Source organism: Pelobates fuscus, chromosome 13, assembly GCF_036172605.1.
Source record: "Pelobates fuscus isolate aPelFus1 chromosome 13, aPelFus1.pri, whole genome shotgun sequence".
Classification (NCBI taxonomy): Eukaryota; Metazoa; Chordata; class Amphibia; order Anura; family Pelobatidae; genus Pelobates; species Pelobates fuscus.
In genome coordinates this window covers 81,903,596-81,924,451 of record NC_086329.1, presented here as the reverse complement: position 1 = coordinate 81,924,451, position 20,856 = coordinate 81,903,596, and the positions used below count along the sequence as shown (strand labels likewise).

General features: G+C 39.9%; 1 protein-coding gene across 2 annotated transcripts in view; it reads right to left on the bottom strand.

The window, feature by feature from the left end:
- LOC134583131 (intelectin-1-like) overlaps window positions 1–20,856 on the bottom strand; it is a 524,948-nt gene that overhangs the window by 7,670 nt on the left and 496,422 nt on the right. The window contains exons 1-2 of one of the 2 annotated variants that reach the window (XM_063439929.1): window positions 1,734–1,790; window positions 1,386–1,527 (exon numbers count right to left, since the gene is read on the bottom strand). The exons of the other annotated variant lie outside the window; for it this stretch is intronic. Of the exons in view, the coding sequence (XP_063295999.1) occupies window positions 1,386–1,521 (136 nt within the window). The 5' untranslated portion in view covers window positions 1,522–1,527; window positions 1,734–1,790. Of the gene's footprint in view, window positions 1–1,385; window positions 1,528–1,733; window positions 1,791–20,856 lie in introns of those variants that run through there. 2 annotated transcript variants of the gene reach the window in all.

Genomic DNA, 20,856 nt, shown 5'->3' with positions numbered 1-20,856 from the left:
CCATAGGAAAGCACAGAAGCAATGCTTTCCTATGGGGCAGGCCTAATGCGCTTGCAGTGCTTGTCGCACATGCACATTAGTCACCCCCATCGGATGATGTTGGAGGAGGCCGAACACCGACTCAGAGCCAAGGGACATCAGTGCTGGAATTGGGTAAGTGACTAAAGTTTTTTTTAAAACCTTTAGCTGTTAGGAGGAGGGACGCTATGGAGGGGAGGACCAGAGGGTTCTACAGTGTAAGAAATACAACGTATTCTTTACACTATAAAAATCTCTTTAAAGGACCACTATAGGCACCCAGACCACTTCAGCTTAATGAAGTGGTCTGGGTACCAGGTCCATCTAGGGTTAACCCTGCTTGCTGTAAACATAGTAGTTTCAGAGAAACTGCTATGTTTACATTAGGGTTAATCCAGCCCCCTCAGGGATGTATTCACCACAAGGCAAACCAGGCATTTGTAAGTGTAAGTCATTTTATATGTGTCTCTGAGAGTGTGTGTCTGTCAGTGAGTGGGTGTGCCAATGACTGTGTATCTGTCAGTGATTGTATATCAGTGAATGTATCAATGAGGGCATGTGTCTGTCAGTCAACAAAAATGGCCTTGGGAGGGCAAATTTAGATTTTGGGGGTGCCCAAATTTAGTCATTCCTAGAGCAGCACAAATCCAAAATACACCACTGCCTCTAGTGGCTGTCTCATTGATAGCCGATAGAGGCACTTCTGTGCTTCTCACTGTGATTTTCACAGTGAGAAGACGCCAGTGTTCATAGGAAAGCATTGAGAATGCTTTCCTATGGACTGACTGAATGCGCGTGCGTCTCTTGCCGCGCATGCGCATTCAGCAAATGACGTCGGAAGAGGTAGGAGAGTCCCCAGCGCCAAGGGAGCCTGGGGCTGGAGAAAGGTAAGAGTTTAACCCCTTCCTCCCCCTAGAGCGCTGCGGGATGGGTACCCTGAGGGTGGGGGGGGGGGGGGGACCTAAAGACCCTATAGTGCCAGGAAAACAAGTTTGCTTTCCGGGCACTATAGTGGTCCTTTAAGTATTTAGAAAAAACATTTGATACTTAGCACAAATACATTCTGAGAGCAGTGAGACCTCTACTGGTGACAGTGACTATTGCAACCTGCAGGAGGGAGAATTTTGCTTAATGGAATAAGTGTGACTGAATTAGTAAATCTATGATTAAATATGTCTATATCTTGCACCATGATACATTCTTTCCATTTTTTTTTTATTTAGATCTTTGATTATCCTAAGGGCTAATCGATTACTTGTATTATATCTGCCTCAAGACAGCTCTGTGTTAATCACCATCACAATTTCCACTACCCCAATAGCCTGACTGCATGAACGCTGATTTGGCCATTGGATTCTCGGACTCACCTGTTACATAACTATGCATTTTCTTGATGTCCTTGCAGCTCCTGTACCCAATGTCAAAGCCTCCAGTGGGGGAGTCATTGCCAGCATGACCGCTGGTAAATATCACGGCCAGCACTAACAGGCTGTACTGCAACATCCTAGTCTAGAGTGAAACAAATGAAAAAACATTCTTAAACAGAGCACAGAATTCCATGTTAATAAATACAATATTTTAACACTAACCTGCATTCTATATTAAACACATTGTGCAAATAACATGCATTCATTTAAAATGATAAGTGTACTAAAACATTTTTATCATAGGAATGACTGCAAATAGAATCCTACCCAATGCCACCCAATTCTTACACAGAGTCTGGTATTAAAGCAGAGTGTGAGGCCAATGCAACCCAATTCTTTCACAGGGTCTGGTATTAAAACAGGCTCTCGACTCCTCTTTATAGAGGGATACACTTCCTAAACCAGTCAGTCAACATACCTTGGACATGATTTTCTTCAATAACTTGGTTATATGGGAGTGGTGGCTTTTAGCACTTTTGAATAAAAAATAAAGAACAATTATTAATCGAGGAATACAAATAAGCATACTCACTTCTTAAATCAGTTTTGGCCACTCATTTTATGTGAAAGACAATTGTACCACGTATAAACAGCTTAAATGACATGTAGATCTATTATTTGACATGACTCTACTCCCCACATAACATAACTTCTTCTTCCTTTGTCTACTGTAACACGTGTTATGACTGTAGCGGAGGCTTGGGGATATTTTCATAGTAGGCACCATTTAAAACCCTCCCATTCCTATTAATTCCAACACGAAGAAATTAGAAAGCTTGGTACCCCGGTGTGTGGTTGCCCTACTTAGGATACCAAATAATGGTGCTCTTAGAAGATAGCATCCTAATTTAGTACACTTAGGTGGGATTGCCTATTAGGGCACATTCCCCCCACCTGCTATTATCTTTTAGTACATACACACATACATACATACATCCACAGACATACGCAAACACTAAGGAGCCGACCTGCGGCCTTTCCTCCAGCACTTGCGTGACACGTCCTGCCATGGTGCTCAAGTACAACTCCTGCCTGGCGTGGCTGTAGATGATGGACAGCTGGGTTTATGTGGAAGTTGGCTGTACATGACTGGAAGGTATGAAGGCAGAGGTGTCTGAGAAGTATAGAGGGTATGGGCAGGGTGACTTCAGGTGAGTGAGAGCTAATAGGATGGGCATGATGACTGTAGGTGAGAAAGATCTGGTGGGATGGGGATGATGACTGTAGGTGAGTGAGATCTGAGGGGATGGGCATGATGATTGTAGGTGAGTAACAGCTGGGGGATGGGCAGAGTGAATGTAGGTGAGTAAAATTTGGGGGCATAACAGCACCTCTATTCCCATGGCGCCCTGTGCCATGAAGGCCAACCCTGAAAACATGCATCTTGCCTGAAGCTTTTCTCTTCTTCACCTGCCTTTTATGTGGTTGTTCAAACACAGACTTTATTGAACAAACCTCCTAATGATAACAGTATTTTTTTTTAAACATAAACAACTTACAATGCACTGTTCTGAATTATTACGCACAGTAAGTTTCAAAACACTTTATAGGCCGTAAAGAACTGAAAATTGTCATTTGTTGTGTTTGCAGCATATTTACTGAAATCAAAAGCTATTTCAATCAAACTTATAACTTGTGAGTTTTTGGACAGTTTCTGCTTGAATTTGTTTGCAAGATGTCAGAATAGCCTCCCAAAGCTGCTGTCTGGATGTAAACTGCCTCCCACCCTCATAGATCTTTTGCTTGAGGATGCTCCAAATGTTCTCAATAGGATTGAGGTCAGTGGAGGATGGAGGCCACACCATGACTTTCTCTCCTTTTATCCCTATAGCAGCCATTGATGCAGAGGTATTATTTGCAGCATAAGATGGTGCATTGTCATGCATGAAGATGATTTTATTCCCTGTACCAGGGAAGAAAGTGGTCAGATATTTTGCAAAGGTCATCTTTACACCTTTGGGAACCCTAAAGGGGCCGACCAGCTCTCTTCCCATGATTCCGGGCCAAAACATGACTCCACCACCTTGCTGACGTCGCAGCCTTGTTGGAACGGGGTGGCCGTCCACCAACCATCCACTACTCCATCCATCTGGACCATCCAGGGTTGCACGGCACTCATCATGCAGCCGTTTCTGCTTGTGAGCATTGGTTAGTGGTGGCCGAATAGAAGGTTTATGCACAGTTGCAAGACTCTACACCTTGATGTCCGTGGGACTCCAGAGGCACCAGCAGCTTCAAATATCTGTTTGCTGCTATGTAATGGTATTTGAGCAGCTGCTCCGATGCATGGATCTGGCAGAAATCTTCCTCAATGGTCCTTTATCTGCACGAACCCGCCTGTGCTCTGAATCAGCCACAAATCTCTTAATAGTGTGATGATCACGCTTAAGTTTTCGTGAAATATCTAATCTTTTCATACCTCGTCCAAGGCATTGAACTATTTCTCTCTTTTCGGCAGCAGAGAGATCCTTTTTCTTCCCCATATTGTATGAAAATGGTGCTCTGCTTAATAATGTGGAACACCCTCCTTTAGTAGTTTTTCCTTAAATTGGGCTCACCTGGCAATCTAATTATCACAGGTGTCCGAGATTGTTTTCAGTGATCAAAAGAGCCCTGAGACACAATGCCATCCATGAGTTAAACTGAAAAACAAAATATTTAATCTTTGTGACACTTAGATAGAATTTGCATAATAATTTGGAACAGGGTGTATACTTCAGTAAGTGTGTGTTAGTGAGTGTGTGTGAGAGTGTGTGTGTATAGTTTAGTAAGTGTGTTAGTAAGAGCATGTAAGTGACATTGTGTGTGTATACTTCAGTAAGTGTGTTAGTGAGAGTGTATAAGTGGCATTGTGAGAATACTTCAGTGACGTGTGTGTTTACTTTAGTAAGTGTGTTAGCAAGAGTGTGTAAGTGACATTGTGTGTGTATACTTCAGTAAGTGTGTTAGTGAGAATGTGTAAGTGGCATTTTGAGAATACTTCAGTAAGTGTGTGTTAGTGAGAGTGTGTGAGCGACCATGTGACCAATGATATTTATAATACATATTAATATAATTATATTTTAAAAAATGTGTTGCTTGCAGTGATACCTGCCAGACAAGTTCACTGTAACATAAATTAAATCCCACCATTATTATAAATTAAGTGCCAGAATATTGTAAATGAAATCCCACCAAATTAATTAAATACATTGTTTATCATAGCTATAAATTATGTATTCAATGTAAAATGTATGTATTAGGCAGTATGTGTTTATGAATGTATGTATTAGGCAGTGTGTGTGTATGGATGTATGTATTAAAATTAGACAGAACGTGTGTATGGATGTATGTATTAGGCAGTGTGTGTGAATGTATATATATTAGGTAGTACCTGTGTAGGTATTTTCTTATTAAGCAGTATGTGTGCACACATTAGGCAATATGTGTGCGTGGGTGTATGTATTAGGCAGTGTGTGTTTATAGATGTATGTATTAGGCACTATGTGTGTATGGGTGTACGCATTAGAAAATATATGTGTGTGGGTGTATGTATTGGGCAGTATGTGTGCATGGGTGTATGCATTAGGCAATATGTGTTTATAGGTGTATGTATTAAGCAGTATGTGTGTATCGATGCATGTATTAGGCAGTACGGATGTATGGATGCATGTATTAGGCAGTATGTGTGTGTAGATGTATGTACTAGGCAGTATGTGTTTATAGATGTATGTATTGTGCAGTACGTGTATATGGATGTACGAATTAGGCAGCATGGGTATATGCATTAGGCAGCATGTGTCTGCGGGTATATGTATTAGGCACCATGTGTGTATGGGTGTATGTATTATCCAGTATGTGTATATATATATATATATATATATGTATTTATTAGGCAGCAAAATCATAGAGACTGCAAGCTTCAGGAAAAATAAACAGGATAAAGATGGTGATAAACACTAATGAGAGAGAATGTTAAGAGTAGGAATGCACACTGTGCAGGAAACGGACATCTGATCAGACCTTATTGGAAACCAAATGGCAAATTTAGGCCAAAATAGCTGATTTAGAAGAATTCAGCTTCTAAAGCTTCAGCTATTGTTACTTAAACTTTGCAATTTGGTTTTCAATTCACTGAAATTGAGAGTTTAGTGAATATACCCTTGATAGAATCTAGTTGTATTCATAAGAGGGAGTCAGAATGGATCTTTGCTTAGTGTGGCAGGAATCCTTGCATCAGGTCTGTCTTGCATGCCAGATGCAGTTGCTGCAGTTCCTCTTTTATGTAATTTTACCCCATTTATTTTATCTGCTTTTCGATCAATGATATGTCAGGTATTCCTCAAAAGCAGAGTATTTGCTAATCATAGTCCTGAAGGGGTAAAACTTGTGACTCTTGTTCTCATATAATTCAAAATATTTTTTTGTTGAATTCTTATATGCTCAGACATCTGCAGATAGAGTACAGAGGGGGCATTCCACCTCCAAATATTCAACCTGAGTTACAATCCAAGGTGAACAATGGTTAATGATATCCAGAGCCCCAGCTGTATCAATGGCTGTAGTGTAATAGCCAGATATATTGATATGTGTTAGTTTGTTAAGTTTAGTTTATTGTCATACACTTCTTATTTATACTTAGTTTTTCTGCTCCGAAGCCTGCTTGTCCTGAAATACAGACCTCCTGTAGAACTGAACATTTTAAATTATGTGAATATTACATATTTCAAGTGGAGCTGTTAAGTGGTTAAGTTGAAGTTGGTGTTGGTTGTTATTCAGTGGTTCTTAATTCCTAAGTTATAGTGGGTCCACTGCAAACAATTGGGCACAAGGTTCAGATGCCGGTAGGATTGAGCAACATGTGTAATAGATTAGTTTTAAATAACTTAATTAAATAAACATTTTTTTTAAAGTGGATAAAGAGAGTACATCTAAGTATGTCTACATAAGATATGTGGACCTGTGTATACAGTGATCAGCCACAACATTAAAACCACCTGCCTAATATCATGTAGGTCCCCCTCATGCTGTCAAAACAGTCCTGAGTTGTCAAGACATGGACTCCTCAAGACCTATGAATGTTTTATGTAGTATCTGGCACCAATACATTAGCAACAGATTCTTTAAGTTCTGCGATGTGGGGCTACCATGGATCAGATTTGCTGTTGCAGCATATCCCACAGATACTCAATTAGATTGAGATCTGGGGAATTTGAAGGCCAAGGCAACAACTTTATATCTTTGTCATGTTTCTCAAACCTTTCCTGAACAATTTTATGCAGTGTGTTAGGGTGCATTACCACGGTTAGAGGCCACTGTTGTCAGGGGACACCATTGCCATGGTCTGCAACAATCTCTAGGTAGGTGGTACAAATCAAAGCAACATCTACATGAATACCAGGACCCAAGGACCAAATGACCCAAAGCAGAACATTGTCCAGAGCAGAACACTGCCTCTATTCATACTGCATCCTTCTGCCATCTATTCCCCAGGTAAATGACGCATAAGCACCTGGCCATCCACCTGATCTAAAAGAAAACGTGATGCATCAGACAGACAACCTATTTTTTCATTGCTCCATAGTCCAGCCTCATTGAAGACTCTTTTGGTGGTGGACAGGGGTCATCATGGACACTCTGACTAGTCTGTTGCAATGCAGTCCCATGAACAGCAAATAGTGATGCACCATGTTTTCCGACACCTTTCCATCATAGCCAGCATTAAGTTTTTCTGTAATTTTAGTTACAGTAGCTCTTCTGTCTGATCAGATCAGGCAGGCTAGCATTCGCTTACCACATGCATCAATGAGCATTAGGCACCCATGACCCTGATTACCATTCTCCCTTTCTTGCACCACTTTTTCAATAACCACTGCATACCAAGAAGACCCCAAAATACTTCCCATTGTGGAGATGCTCTGACTCAATTGTCAAGCCATCACTATTTTGCCCTTGTAAAGGGCCAAACAGATATTTTTGCTTGCCCATTTGTCCTGCTTCCAACGCATGAAATTCAAGAACCGACTGTTCATTTGCTGTCTATTATATCCCACCCCTTGACAAGCGCCATTGTAACAATATCATCTATATTATTCACTTCAACTGTCAGTTGTTTTAAAGGACCACTCTAGGCACCCAGACCACTTCAGCTTAATGAAGTGGTATGGGTGCCAGGTCCAGCTAGGGTTAACTAATTTTTTTTATAAACATAGCAGTTTCAGAGAAACTGCTATGTTTATCAATTAGTTAAGCCTTCCCCTTTTTCCTCTAGTGGCTGTCTCACTGACAGCCGCTAGAGGCGCTTGCGTGATTCTCACTGTGAAAATCACAGTGAGAGCACGCCAGCGTCCATAGGAAAGCATTATGAATGCTTTCCTATGCGACCGGCTGAATGCGCGCGCAGCTCTTGCCGCGCGTGCGCATTCAGCCGACGGGGAGGAACGGAGGCGGAGAGGAGGAGGAGAGCTCTCCGCCCAGCGCTGGAAAAAGGTAAGTTTTAACCCTTTTCCCCTTTCCAGAGCCGGGCGGGAGGGGGTCCCTGAGGGTGGGGGCACCCTCAGGGCACTCTAGTGCCAGGAAAACGAGTATGCTTTCCTGGCACTAGAGTGGTCCTTTAATGTTGTGGCTAGACAGTGTAAACAGATTGGTGGCCAGCTACACAAACTTGACCTTAGGTGGGGTGAAAACCATACACAATGCTTGTTAGACACAGGTGATCACTCTACTGTAACGTAGGAAAACCGCAATAAATTATATATTCCTATTTAATCCAAGAAAACCCTCAAACAGAATCACTATAACAAATAAGCTTCATCAATGGTAGAGAGATGAGAGAAATGGATATATCGGTAACCAGGGTGATTAGAGGAGGGGAAAAGATAACTTACCTTTTTATTTCTACGTCGGTACACTATAAAGAAAGGGTGTACCTCCATGCTCATAAAAACAGACAGTAAATCCCTGCAAAGAAAATATAGAATTCATGTCTCCAAGGTGTAAATATAGAGGTAAAAATCTTTTTACTCCATGTAATTCCTGGCTAAGAAAAGGATAGATACTAACTTAACAGAAAATGAACCTACCACAGCATTCTAAATGCCAAATCTTACTCAGTTCATCAATAAATAAACTATTAGCAATGAAAAAGAAAAATAGTGGGTCAGGCGGGGGCGAGATGACGTAACCAAGCATGCGCTGTGAGGTGAGGGGTATGCTACCACGAGATGTAAGAGAGGAGAGAGACGGAGACCAAATAGCCATCAATGAACACCAAGCAAAAAATGGCAACGGAAATTGTAACTAAAACTGCAGCCGACAACCTGCAGCAGACGGAAGCATAGAAAGCCTGGGTAGATACCCACACAAACATTTCCGTAAATAGCAGCCGGGAAGTGCGCTACAAGCAAATAGAGATTTAAATCTGTCTGGATAGGCTGAGTGGCAGCCAAAGACAGGCAAGACAAAAATTAGTCAACTTATACCTGATATATTGGTTTGTTGTATTGCATATGAGGCATCTGCCATAAAGATATAAGAAGTTACTGGCTGGACTGGACTTTCTATACTGTCCAATGATCTTACAAGAAATGTCTGTTTTGTTCTTTTAAAGTAACAGCTAACGGAGGTATTGGAATGCTCCATCTGCTATACATATAGGAGTTGATTCTGACTTGGCTTGATTTAATATCATCCTTTGGACATTATAAGCAGTTCTTAAGTAACAGCCACCAGAGGTATTGGGCTACTGCATTTGCCTTGCAGATATAAGTTGTTATTAATTTGGCTGAATTTAATATGCAAGGTCCTCTAGATATTACAAGCATTTCTAAAAGGCAATAGCTACCTGTGGTATTGGTTTGCTCCGTCTGATGTACAGATACATGCTGCTATTTATTTGTCTGGATCTAATTCATATGATCCCAGGGACATTACAAGCATTTTGTAAAGGCAACAGATACCAGACATATTGATTATACATAGAGAAATAAGGTGTTACTGATATGGCTGGAATTACTATACCAGGTCCTTAGGACTGTACAAATACAACATAACTAATAAGATAATGAAGATTGACTGTCGGTAAGAAGGCTGAGAAGGCAATACTCGGATGGGCCAAAATAATCAAGGTTACATAAGTAAATGGTAGAAAATAAAAGGAATACGGAGAAAGAGAAGAGAAGAGAAGGGAAGAAGAAAAAGAATAAAAAAAGTAAAACTAATAAGAATTAATACTTTTTTTTGCTTTTCTCCTACGATTATTTGTCTATTTTTTTTGTTATGGTCTCTAAAAGATCACAAGACAGTAAAGTGACCAACAAAAATGATAAGAAAGGGAACAAACAGGAAAAGAGACTTTCTGCCTTCTTTTCACCACAAGAAACGTTGGATAATTCAATAAAAAACACTGCGGATATATCGACGGTATCCATACATACCTTACCAGACCTTGAGTCAGAGAGTAATATGGTTACTCCTAGCTTTCTAAAATCCAGTCTCGAAAAAGTTCTTAAGGAGTTAAAAAGTGATATTAACGGAATATTTCAGATCTGCAAAAAAGATCTAGCTACTGTAAAGTTAAGAATCCAAAAGATTGAAGAAGGGAAAGAGTCAAGAAACTTCCAGCTAGGTGTCTTGAAAGAGTCACAAAACAACCTGGAGTCAAAAATTATTCACTTGGAAGAAAAGATCAGCGACTTGGAGGATCATTCAAGGAGATATAACTTAAAGGGACACTATAGTCACCAGAACAACTACAGCTATTATTGAATTTGTTCTGGTGAGTAGAATCATTACCTTCAAGCTTTTTGCTGTAAACACTGTCTTTTCAGAGAAAATGCAGTGTTTACATTACAGCCTAGTGATAACTTCACTGGGCACTCCTCAGATGGCTGTTAGAGATCCTTCCTGGGTCATGGCTGCCTAAAATGCACCTAAACATTCAGTATCTCCTCCCTCTGCATGCAGACACAACTTTCCTTTGATTCAATTAATCTCTATGAGGAGATGCTGATTGGTCAGGGCTATGTTTGAATTATGCTGGCTCTGCCCCTGATCTGCCTCCTGCTCAGTCTCATCCAATCCTATGGGGAAGCATTGTGATTGGATCAGGTCACCACTTCTGATGATGTCAGAGGTCAGAGGAAGTTTACAGGCAGAGGCAACAGCTTCAGTCTTGAATACAAGTAAGATTTTACTATCTTTAGGGAGGCAAAGAGGGCCATGGGTGCTAGATAGTGGTTTTAACACTATAGGGTCAGGAATACATGTTTGTGTTCCTGACCCTTTAGTGCTCCTTTAAGAATTAGGAAAATCCCTGAAGATGTTATTGACTCAAAATTACAAGAAATCCTATTTGATTTTTCCAAGAATCTGGATTTACCTACTGACAGCCATAACATGCAAATGGAACGCTGTCACAGAATCTTTTGCCCCAAGTCAGCGGGATGTTATTGTGGCATTTCACTCTTATGAATTTAAGACCCAATTACTACAAGCATTTAAAAAGAAAACGAGCCCCAATGGAAAATGCATCAATATTAAAATTCTCCCAGATGTATCATACTATACAGGAGAAAAAAGAAGAACATTTTATTTTATTTTTTTTCCCTTTTAAAGCAACATTACATAGTTACATAGCTGAAAAGAGACTTGCGTCCAACAAGCTCAGCCTTCCTCACATATATTTTTGCTGTTAATCCAAAAGAAGGCAAAAAACCTAGTCTGAAGCGCTTCTGATTTTGAAACAAACTAGGAAAAAAATCCTTCTTGACCCCAAAATAATTTGAAATTTAGATGGGGTCAGCCATCATCATCTCTACAAGTTTTCTATAATAACAGTTGGCAGTCGTTCAACACACAAGAAAAAGCGAGAGATTGGCTTGAAGAAAGAAAAAATCTTATGTAAAATTTGCAGAAGAATAAGGGCATAAAGATATGGACTAACAGTTATGGAGTATTTGTTTAATTATTTTTTATTCTTCTCTTTTTCTCCTTTCTCTTTTTTTATGGCACATAACAAATAAGAGTTGTACGGATAAAATGGATATATTCATTATAGATTTTTTTTATCACTTTACTTTTTAGATTTAATATTATGGAGAAATTAATAGACACATGCATTTTGATAAATATGGAATTACTAGAAGTGATCAAGCTTAATGGAATTTGACACATTTTTCTATAAGATAGATATCACTTAAAGACTCAATATAGTTTGGAGAGCAAGATTAGTACAAGGTTTTATAAACATTGAATATAGAGAGCATGTAATATAGGGGTTTCACTATGAATCACTCTTAGATGCTAATTTTGTGATAATAAACAAAAAGGTTATGGAGGAATGAATAGACACATGCACTTTGTTAACCCCTTAAGGACCAAACTTCTGGAATAAAAGGGAATTATGACATGTCACACATGTCATGTGTCCTTAAGGGGTTAAACTTGGAATTTTTGGAAGTAATAAAGCTCAATAGAATTTGTAAAAAAATTCTACAAGATAGATACTACTTAAAGATTCAGTAGAGATTTGAGAGTATGTTTAGTATATGGTTTTATAATTATTGAAACAGAGAGCACGAAATATCGGGATACTTATTTGAATCACTATTAGATGCAAACTTTTGAGAGATAAAACAAATAGGTAAGAGAGAGTATAGAGATAGGAAAGGAAGTTAAGAAAGTCTTTTTTTCTTTCTCTCTCACCTCTCAATAATTTATTATAGGATAACACTGTAAGGAGAAGTGGGATCCCCTCCCCGTGGGTACTAGGATGATACTCAGAGTTTGGAGATAGATGGGGTCTCCAGGGAATCGAGCTTTCGCTTTAGATATATATATATATATATAGGCATGCCTGATCCTGATGAAAGTTCCAGAGGGAACTGAAACGTTGATCTTTTAATATGGAAAACAATAAACAGTAAGTTTTATCTTTATCAAGTCCGTGAGTGCTGATCATTATCCACAATTGTATGCTATTCCCTGGATTGCAAGCACCCGACCAACATTTGCTGAGAGCGTGAGTGCAAGAATTTATCTATTTATATATATATATATATATATATATATTTACTTAGAGAAGTATTTTTGTGTTGTATTAGTGTCTGTATTGCTTTTAATGTTGTGGTTGTGGAGCTCACTTATAGACAGGGTGGTGCATGGTTAAGTTAATATCGATAAACGCTCAAGGCCTTAATTCACCCCAGAAAAGAGGTCTCCTGTATGACAACACTTTTAAGAGAGAAGGCTCACATATGTTTCATATATGAGACATGTTGGATTTAGGAGAACAACACAATTTTGAATTATAGTAAATACCCTATAACGTATTGTGCCTCACTAGAAAAGGATAAGAAATGTGGAGTGGCTATCATTCTTTTGAAGAATTTTTAATTTTTATGTCAATATCAAAAAATAAATAAGGAGGGAAGGTTTATTATGTTTGTAGGACAAATACATTTTCAAAATTATACAATGGTTAATATTTACTTACCTAACAAACCTCTGACTATAATCCTGGCAAAAATATTGGAAAAGGTAGCGACAGTTCGTAGGGGCACTTTGTTGGTTGCTGGAGATTTCAATTGCATACTGGACCCCACCATGGATAAATATATAAGTCCCAATCAATCTACTGATAAAAAAAATATAGTCAAACACGCGGTCACAATGAGTTGCATATTTTTTAAAAATTTAGTTATTTGACTGTTGGAGATTATTCCACCCAGCAAAACGCAACTACACACAAAGATCAATACCTCACGGTTCTGATGCAAGAATAGATATGATTTGGGGAGTTATACATGTGGTAAAGGCAATAAAATCAATTATAATAAGAGATAATATTTGGACAGACCTTGATATGCCGTAGTCGATATAAAGGATCTATATCAAAGATCTCCCCCTCCATGGAGACTGAGCTACACACTATTAAAATCTAAACAAAATATAGAGTATACTAATAACTTTTTTTAAGGAAAATACATCAGAGGAGATAACTAATGAATGTCTCTGGAGTATTTTGAAAATGGTAATTAGAGGTTATTAGATTAAAATAGCAAGCTAAGAACGAAGAAATAGAGGCCACAATCTATTAGAGCTTTACTTTCAATTTTATAATCTTGTGGCTGAGAATAAGACAAATTTTTCGATAGAAAGAGAAAAACAAACAAAAGCTCGCCGAGATAAGATAAATGAAAAAGTTTCCGAAAGAATTGAATCCAATTTACGTAAACTGAAAACTAAATTTTATTACAGGAATAACAGAGTAGATAAAATGTTAACAAATAGACTGAAAAAAACAAAAGCAGACAACTTTTATAGAATAATAAAAGATAGTAAGACGTATTTAAAACCGGAAGAAATAGGAAAAGTATTTAAAAAAAAATTATGAAAACCTTTACAATTTAGCAGATAATTCTAGACCTTTACAAATAGATAATTATTTAAATAACTCCAATATTCCAAAGATATCAGGACCAGATAGGTACATGAGCATGTATTATAAGGTATTTTCTGAAACATTTTCTAGCGAAAGAACAAAAGTCTGTCTATATAAGCCTACGACTTTGATATATCTTTGTAATGTCTTTAAATTGATGTGTTTTGGATTGTGTATTTATGTTAAAACAGATGGTACAATGGTAATAATTTTACAACAGGTTTTTGTTTAGAATTAGAGTATTTATTATTTCAACCTATTGAGCTACTTTTTTATAACTGAATGGTGTTTCTTAAAAGTAATTCCATGTGCCTAATTTTGGTTCCCTGTTAGCAAAAACATATATATACATATGACAATTTTTTGGGGGAAAATCATCGTTGTACCATTGTAAATATTTTTTGAAGAAGGGTTACCTTGAAGAAATAGAGATATTTATCAGAAAACCTTTTTTTGTAGCAGCTACATAATGTAAACTAAATACACTGTAAAACCTAGTAGAGGAGTATGGAGTGAGAAACTGCTCCAGCCAGAGGAACATTGTCTTTGTCAAGCCTCTAAAATGCATTTGTATGAACAGGACAGTGTAAGAATAAGGTTAAATTATATGTTCAGAATTTAACTAGAAACTACATGGGCCAGAATTACCAGTTTAGGACCATTCGTGAGAACTTCAATATTTTACTTTGTGAATTGACTGTATATCAACTGGAGATTGGAATGCCCAACTTTGGCATCCTCCTTAGACGTGTACGGTGCGGTCCTTCTTTGTCCCTGTGCAGCTTCTCGAAGCAGTGCACTGGAACCTTACCATATTTATGTGCATCACATTTAACTAGTGTGCATTGGAGATTTTTTATTTTATTTTGTTTTAATAAAAGGAGATTTTTGTTCATGTCAACGATCATAATGGTCGTTTCTTTTAATCAGTCAAGCTAAAATTTTTATTTTATTTATTACCAATTGAATTCTTATAATACAAAATTCAAACGTAAAACTAAAAGATTACCCCCCACTACAGTCCCATATCCTCCCCACTACAGCGCCTTTCCCCAATTGCAGCAATCAACTTACTTCAGCCCCTAATCACCATCTTACATCCCCCATCCCCCGCTACATTTCCTAACCCCCCACTACAGCCCCTGCCCCCCCACCAACTACAGTCCATAGCCCACTGCTATAGCTCTTAGCTACTCAATCACAGCCCCTATCACCCCACTTCAACCTACTACCAGTCCACCTTCCGAGATTAGGTTCTGGATCTGTATATATATATATATATATATACAGTTGCAAGAAAAAGTATGTGAACCCTTTGGAATGATATGGATTTCTGCACAAATTGGTCATAAAATGTGATCTGATCATCATCTAAGTCACAACAATAGACAATCACAGTCTGCTTAAAGTAATAACACACAAAGAATGAAATGTTGCCATGTTTTTATTGAACACACCATGTAAACATTCACAGTGCAGGTGGAAAAAGTATGTGAACCCCTAGAGTAATGACATCTCCAAGAGCTAATTGGAGTGAGATGTCAGCCAACTGCAGTCCAATCAATGAGATGAGATTGGAGGTGTTGGTTACAGCTGCCCTGCCCTATAAAAAACACACACCAGTTCTGGGTTTGCTTTTCAAAAGAAGCATTGCCTGATGTGAATGATGCCTCGCACAAAAGAGCTCTCAGAAGACCTACGATTAAGAATTGTTGACTTGCATAAAGCTGGAAAGGGTTATAAAAGAATCTCCAAAAGCCTTGCTGTTCATCAGTCCACGGTAAGACAAATTGTCTATAAATGGAGAAAGTTCAGCATTGATGCTACTCTCCCTAGGAGTGGCCGTCCTGTAAAGATGACTGCAAGAGCACAGCGCAGACTGCTCAATGAGGTGAAGAAGAATCCTAGAGTTTCAGCTAAAGACTTACAAAAGTCACTGGCAAATGCTAACATCCCTGTTAGCAAATCTACAATACGTAAAACACTAAACAAGAATGGATTTCATGGGAGGATACCACAGAGGAAGCCACTGCTGTCCAAACAAAACATTGCTGCACGTTTACAGTTTGCACAAGAGCACCTGGATGTTCCACAGCAGTACTGGCAAAATATTCTGTGGACAGATGAAACCAAAGTTGAGTTGTTTGGAAGAAACACACAACACTATGTGTGGCGAAAAAGAGGCACAGCACACCAACATCAAAACCTCATCCCAACTGTGAAGTATGGTGGTGGGGGCATCATGGTTTGGGGCTGCTTTGCTGCGTCAGGGCCTGGACGGATTGCTATCATCGAAGGAAAAATGAATTCCCAAGTTTATCAAGACATTTTTGAAGGAGAACTTCAGGCCATCTGTCTACCAGCTGAAGCTCAACAGAAGATGGGTGTTGCAACAGGACAATGACCCAAAGCACAGAAGTAAATCAACAACAGAATGGCTTAAACAGAAGATAATACGCCTTCTGAAGTGGCCCAGTCAGAGTCCTGACCTCAACCCAATTGAGATGCTGTGGCATGACCTCAAGAAAGCAATTCACACCAGTCATCCCAAGAATATTGCTGAATTGAAACAGTTCTGTAAAGAGGAATGGTCAATAATTACTCCTGACCGTTGTGCATGTCTGATCTGAAACTACAGGAAACGTTTGGTTGAAGTTATTGCTGCCAAAGGAGGTTCAACCAGTTATAAAATCCAAGGGTTCACATACTTTTTCCACCTGCACTGTGAATGTTTACATGGTGTGTTCAATAAAAACATGGCAACATTTCATTATTTGTGTGTTATTAGTTTCAGCAGACTGGGATTGTCTATTGTTGTGACTTAGATGATGATCAGATCACATTTTATGACCAATTTGTGCAGAAATCCATATCATTCCAAAGGGTTCACATACTTTTTCTTGCAACTGTATATATATATAAAAAAGTTTAAATAATATGCACTTTTTTAATATTGGTTATTATTTCATATATTCACATTTCTATTTTTTAAGTAGAGATCTTTTAGTGTGGAGTGATTGTGGTGTTGTTATTGAGCATTTGTATGTTGTGTAAGCTATTAACAGGTATATTCTCATGGATGATTTGAATTTGACTGAGTCTGCATTATTTAGCAAAGAGCCTGCAGCACCCGTATGCAAGCAGTGTTCATCAGTTCTGCTAGCGTACTTTCCTTACAAACCGGTATTTCAATAAAATTCCAAATTATGATAACTATTGTAAGTGCCTGAAAGCCATTTGTGAAATAATTTTATCCAGGCTTGAAACAGAGCTGTAATATTTATTTAAAAAAAATTGTGTAAAAACAAAATGCCTTTGTTCCAAAGTACTTGTTTTTAACAAAAGTTAAATTCCAATTTTGCTGCTAAATATCCTTCATTATACACAACTAGCACCAGACTGCTGATGGAGACAGATTAGTGCTGACACTCTCATAGTTCTATAGCAATTAGATATTTAGCATTTTCTTATAAAACAGGTAATCCACTGGAGGTTAAAATGTCTTTTGGTGGCCGGGTGCCATTACAAGTACAATTTGTATATTTGACGGGGCTCCTGAAGCTGAAGCTTGACTGGGGTCGCTGAGAACCTCTTCCACAGTGGACCTAGCTGCAACTATATCCTTCCAGGCTGGTATCGTCCCCTCTGCCTTTGCTTCTTTAGTTCCTCTCCCAGGCAGGCATCAAATCCTTTGCCTAGATCACGGATAGGCAACCTTCAGCACTCCAGATGTTGTGGACTACATCCCCCATAATGCTCTTACATCCTTAATGCTGGCAAAGCATCATGGGAGGTGTAGTCCAAAACATCTGGAGTGCCGAAGGTTGCCTATGCCTGACCTAGACTGTGATCAACTACTGTCTTTACAAAGGCACTTGTGGCTCTCAGGCTTAGCTCTCTTTTTAACTTGGGGACCAAGCAGCCAGCCAATTGGTCCAAAGACTCTGTTACTGAGATCCCTGAACAAATCAACCAGGACACACAGTTCAAAAAGGAACTAACACGCTAAGTTTTATTTTTATTCCAGACTAGCTCATATGTCAATTACATCAATTACTTATTGTGGCAAACTCACTTTAATACAAATATCGAAAATCATATGGGGAAACAAAGAGTGGCTCATAATAACACAATAACATATTTCTAAAGAGGCAGGAAAGAAAAAAAATATCTCCCCTTATATGTGATTATAACACCTTTATAAGTAATGGAGCATGAAAACAGGGTTATCTTACCTTTAAAACATAGTGGTACATGTAGATTAAAAACAGCACAGGTAAAAAAGAAAAATGATATATAGTGATGATCCGTGGAGTGAGTAGGACACAGATATCTGAGAACAGTCACATGTAGTGGAACCTGGTAACTATAAGCCTTAATATTCACACAGCTTTGCATTTGGAGGTAGCAGCACAACTGTCTTCCTATTGGGTATTGTCATGCAGATGTCATGATTCGGGGAACCAAACACGCTAACACACACACAGAAAAGGTGCTGTACCGGACCTTAGAGTGGCCGGGCTAAGCACACAAAGAATAGTCAGGAGACAAGCCGAGTAAGGGGAACCAGAAGACAGAATAACGAGAAACAAGCCGAGGTCAAAGGGTAGGAGAAAGTCACAAAGTCAGATAAACAAGCTGTAGCGGATTGGTACCGGGCTGTCCCACGACATGTATGAGAATAAGTGTATTTGGTCATATGGCTGGTTTAATGTGTATGTACATGTATAGAAAGCATGGTATCCGGGTATAATGACAGTTAAATGTATGTAAAGAATTGTATTCCTCTAGTTGTTCGGTAGAATCATTCAAATAAAACAAGGGAATGAAACTACCGAACAACCAGACCACCCAGGAATGAGTGTGCCTCCAATTACTGTTTGCAACAATGTTGCAAACAGGTAATTGGCAATCAGTGCAGTGTGGTCTTTGTCCTCTGGGTGGCCGCCATTCGGGAAACAAACACGTGGCGGCGGCCATCTTAAACTACCGAACAGCGGTGTTTTGCCGTCGAGTGTCTGGAACTAAAATCGGACACTTGACTAGGCAAACACCGCTGAGACCTCCATACTTCCAGAAATTCGTATGGAAACTACCGAATGACCCGCCGTTCGGTAGAAAGAGCCCCATAAACAAGGGAATTCATTCAAACCCTCTCCAGGCTCTATAACACAGGCAATTCGCCTGTTTTCATTCCCTTGTTTGTGACCGACCGCAGGGCCAAAATGCATGGAACTGTTTTCGGATACTTTACCCATGCGGTCGGTCAAATCTTTGGAACCCCATATCTCACGAACCATTCATCCGAATGGGCTAATTTTTAAGTATGTTGGTCCCCCAGAATAGAGCTATCTGGGGATGTTGGATTTGTGGATGTACCCCAAGTATTTAGGGTACATCCAAAACTCGGGGAAAACTGTGTACACAATAAGGGGATTATGATGCTAGAGGAGGGGAGGAGATCTGTGGGAGGTTACTACTTAGAGATTGGATAATGTCTTAAGTGATAGAACCTCCTCCCTTGCATGGGAGAGGGCTTTATAAGGAACTGTGGAATAAAGCTTGTGAGACTACTCCTGAAACTGTGTGTCGTCCAGTTATTGGGATTGCGATGGGGATACTGCTGTATTACTTTACCTGCTGGAAACCTTGCCTGTGGACTTAACATCACCTTGTTCCTGAGCCTCACTGGAATCTCTAGTGGAGAATAGCTGTGCAAGATCGGCTCTCCGCTACATTGGTTGGCAGCGCTGGGATCCAAACTCACAGAGGAACAAGCGTAAATGGAGTACGGATGGAGATTGATTTTTCTGCGCTAAAACGCTCCACGCTAAAGGACCTCCTAGAGGCAAGGGGTATACAAGCCAGCAATAAGAAGAAAGCAGTACTTGTTACAGAACTCATGGCAGAGTACAGAATGGAGGGCGATTCAGTTCCGGCACAGAGGGAGCCGGGAGGAACACCACAAGGATCGGAATTCCAGAGGCAGGTTCAGTTCAGGCTATCCTTTTATGGGGAAAACCCCCCAACAGAAATTGTTACCAGGACAATGGCCGAGGTACAAGAATTCATCCTAAGGACACAGGCACCAGAACAAAGCTCTGCAATTAATGTGCCACAGGAAGGTAAGCCTAAAATACCATACCAGGCTTTTAAAACATATGTGGAGGCAGAGGAAGATATAGACGCTTTCCTGCAAGACTTTGAAAGACTGTGTGCACTGCATAAAATTAACGCAGAGGACTGGGTACCTATTTTGGCCGGAAGGTTAACCGGGAGGGCAGCAGAGGCATATCGGACTGTACCTAATGACGAAATAAGGAATTACAGTAAAGTGAAAGAAATTATACTCGCCAGGTATGCTATAACACCCGAGGCATACCGGCGGAGGTTCCGGGATCTAAAGAAAACAGAGAAGGACTCGCACGCAGAGTGGGCATGCCGATTACAGGGGGCAGCGCTCGGGTGGGTGCAAGCTAGCAAGGCACGTTCTATGGAGGATGTAATACAAATGTTGCTGATGGAGCAGTTCTATGAGGGAGTAACCAATGAGGTCCAGGAATGGGTAAGGGACAGAAACCCTACTTCCCTTACCGAGGCGGCTAGGAAAGCGGATGACTACCTGGATGCACGCAGGTCACAAAAACCTGCAGCTCCAAAAGCAACCTTTAAAACATTCGGGGGAAACAACTACACCCCAGCTCCACCGAGACCGCTACCACCACCTCCACCACCCGCTGCACAGCCCCGGTTCCGACAACCCACCGCTGGCCCCTGTCATCACTGCCAGAAGTGGGGACATTATAAAAGGGAATGCCCACAGCTACGGGACCGTTCCACCTGGATTCGTCCAGGCCCACCTCCACCCAGGGCGGCCGCAGCCCACCACTACCAGGACCTAGTCACCACCCCATATGGTTCCGCAGTCCCCATTACTACTGTGGAACAATGGGAGGTACTGCACGAGGCAGATCCGGTCCAGGCCAATGT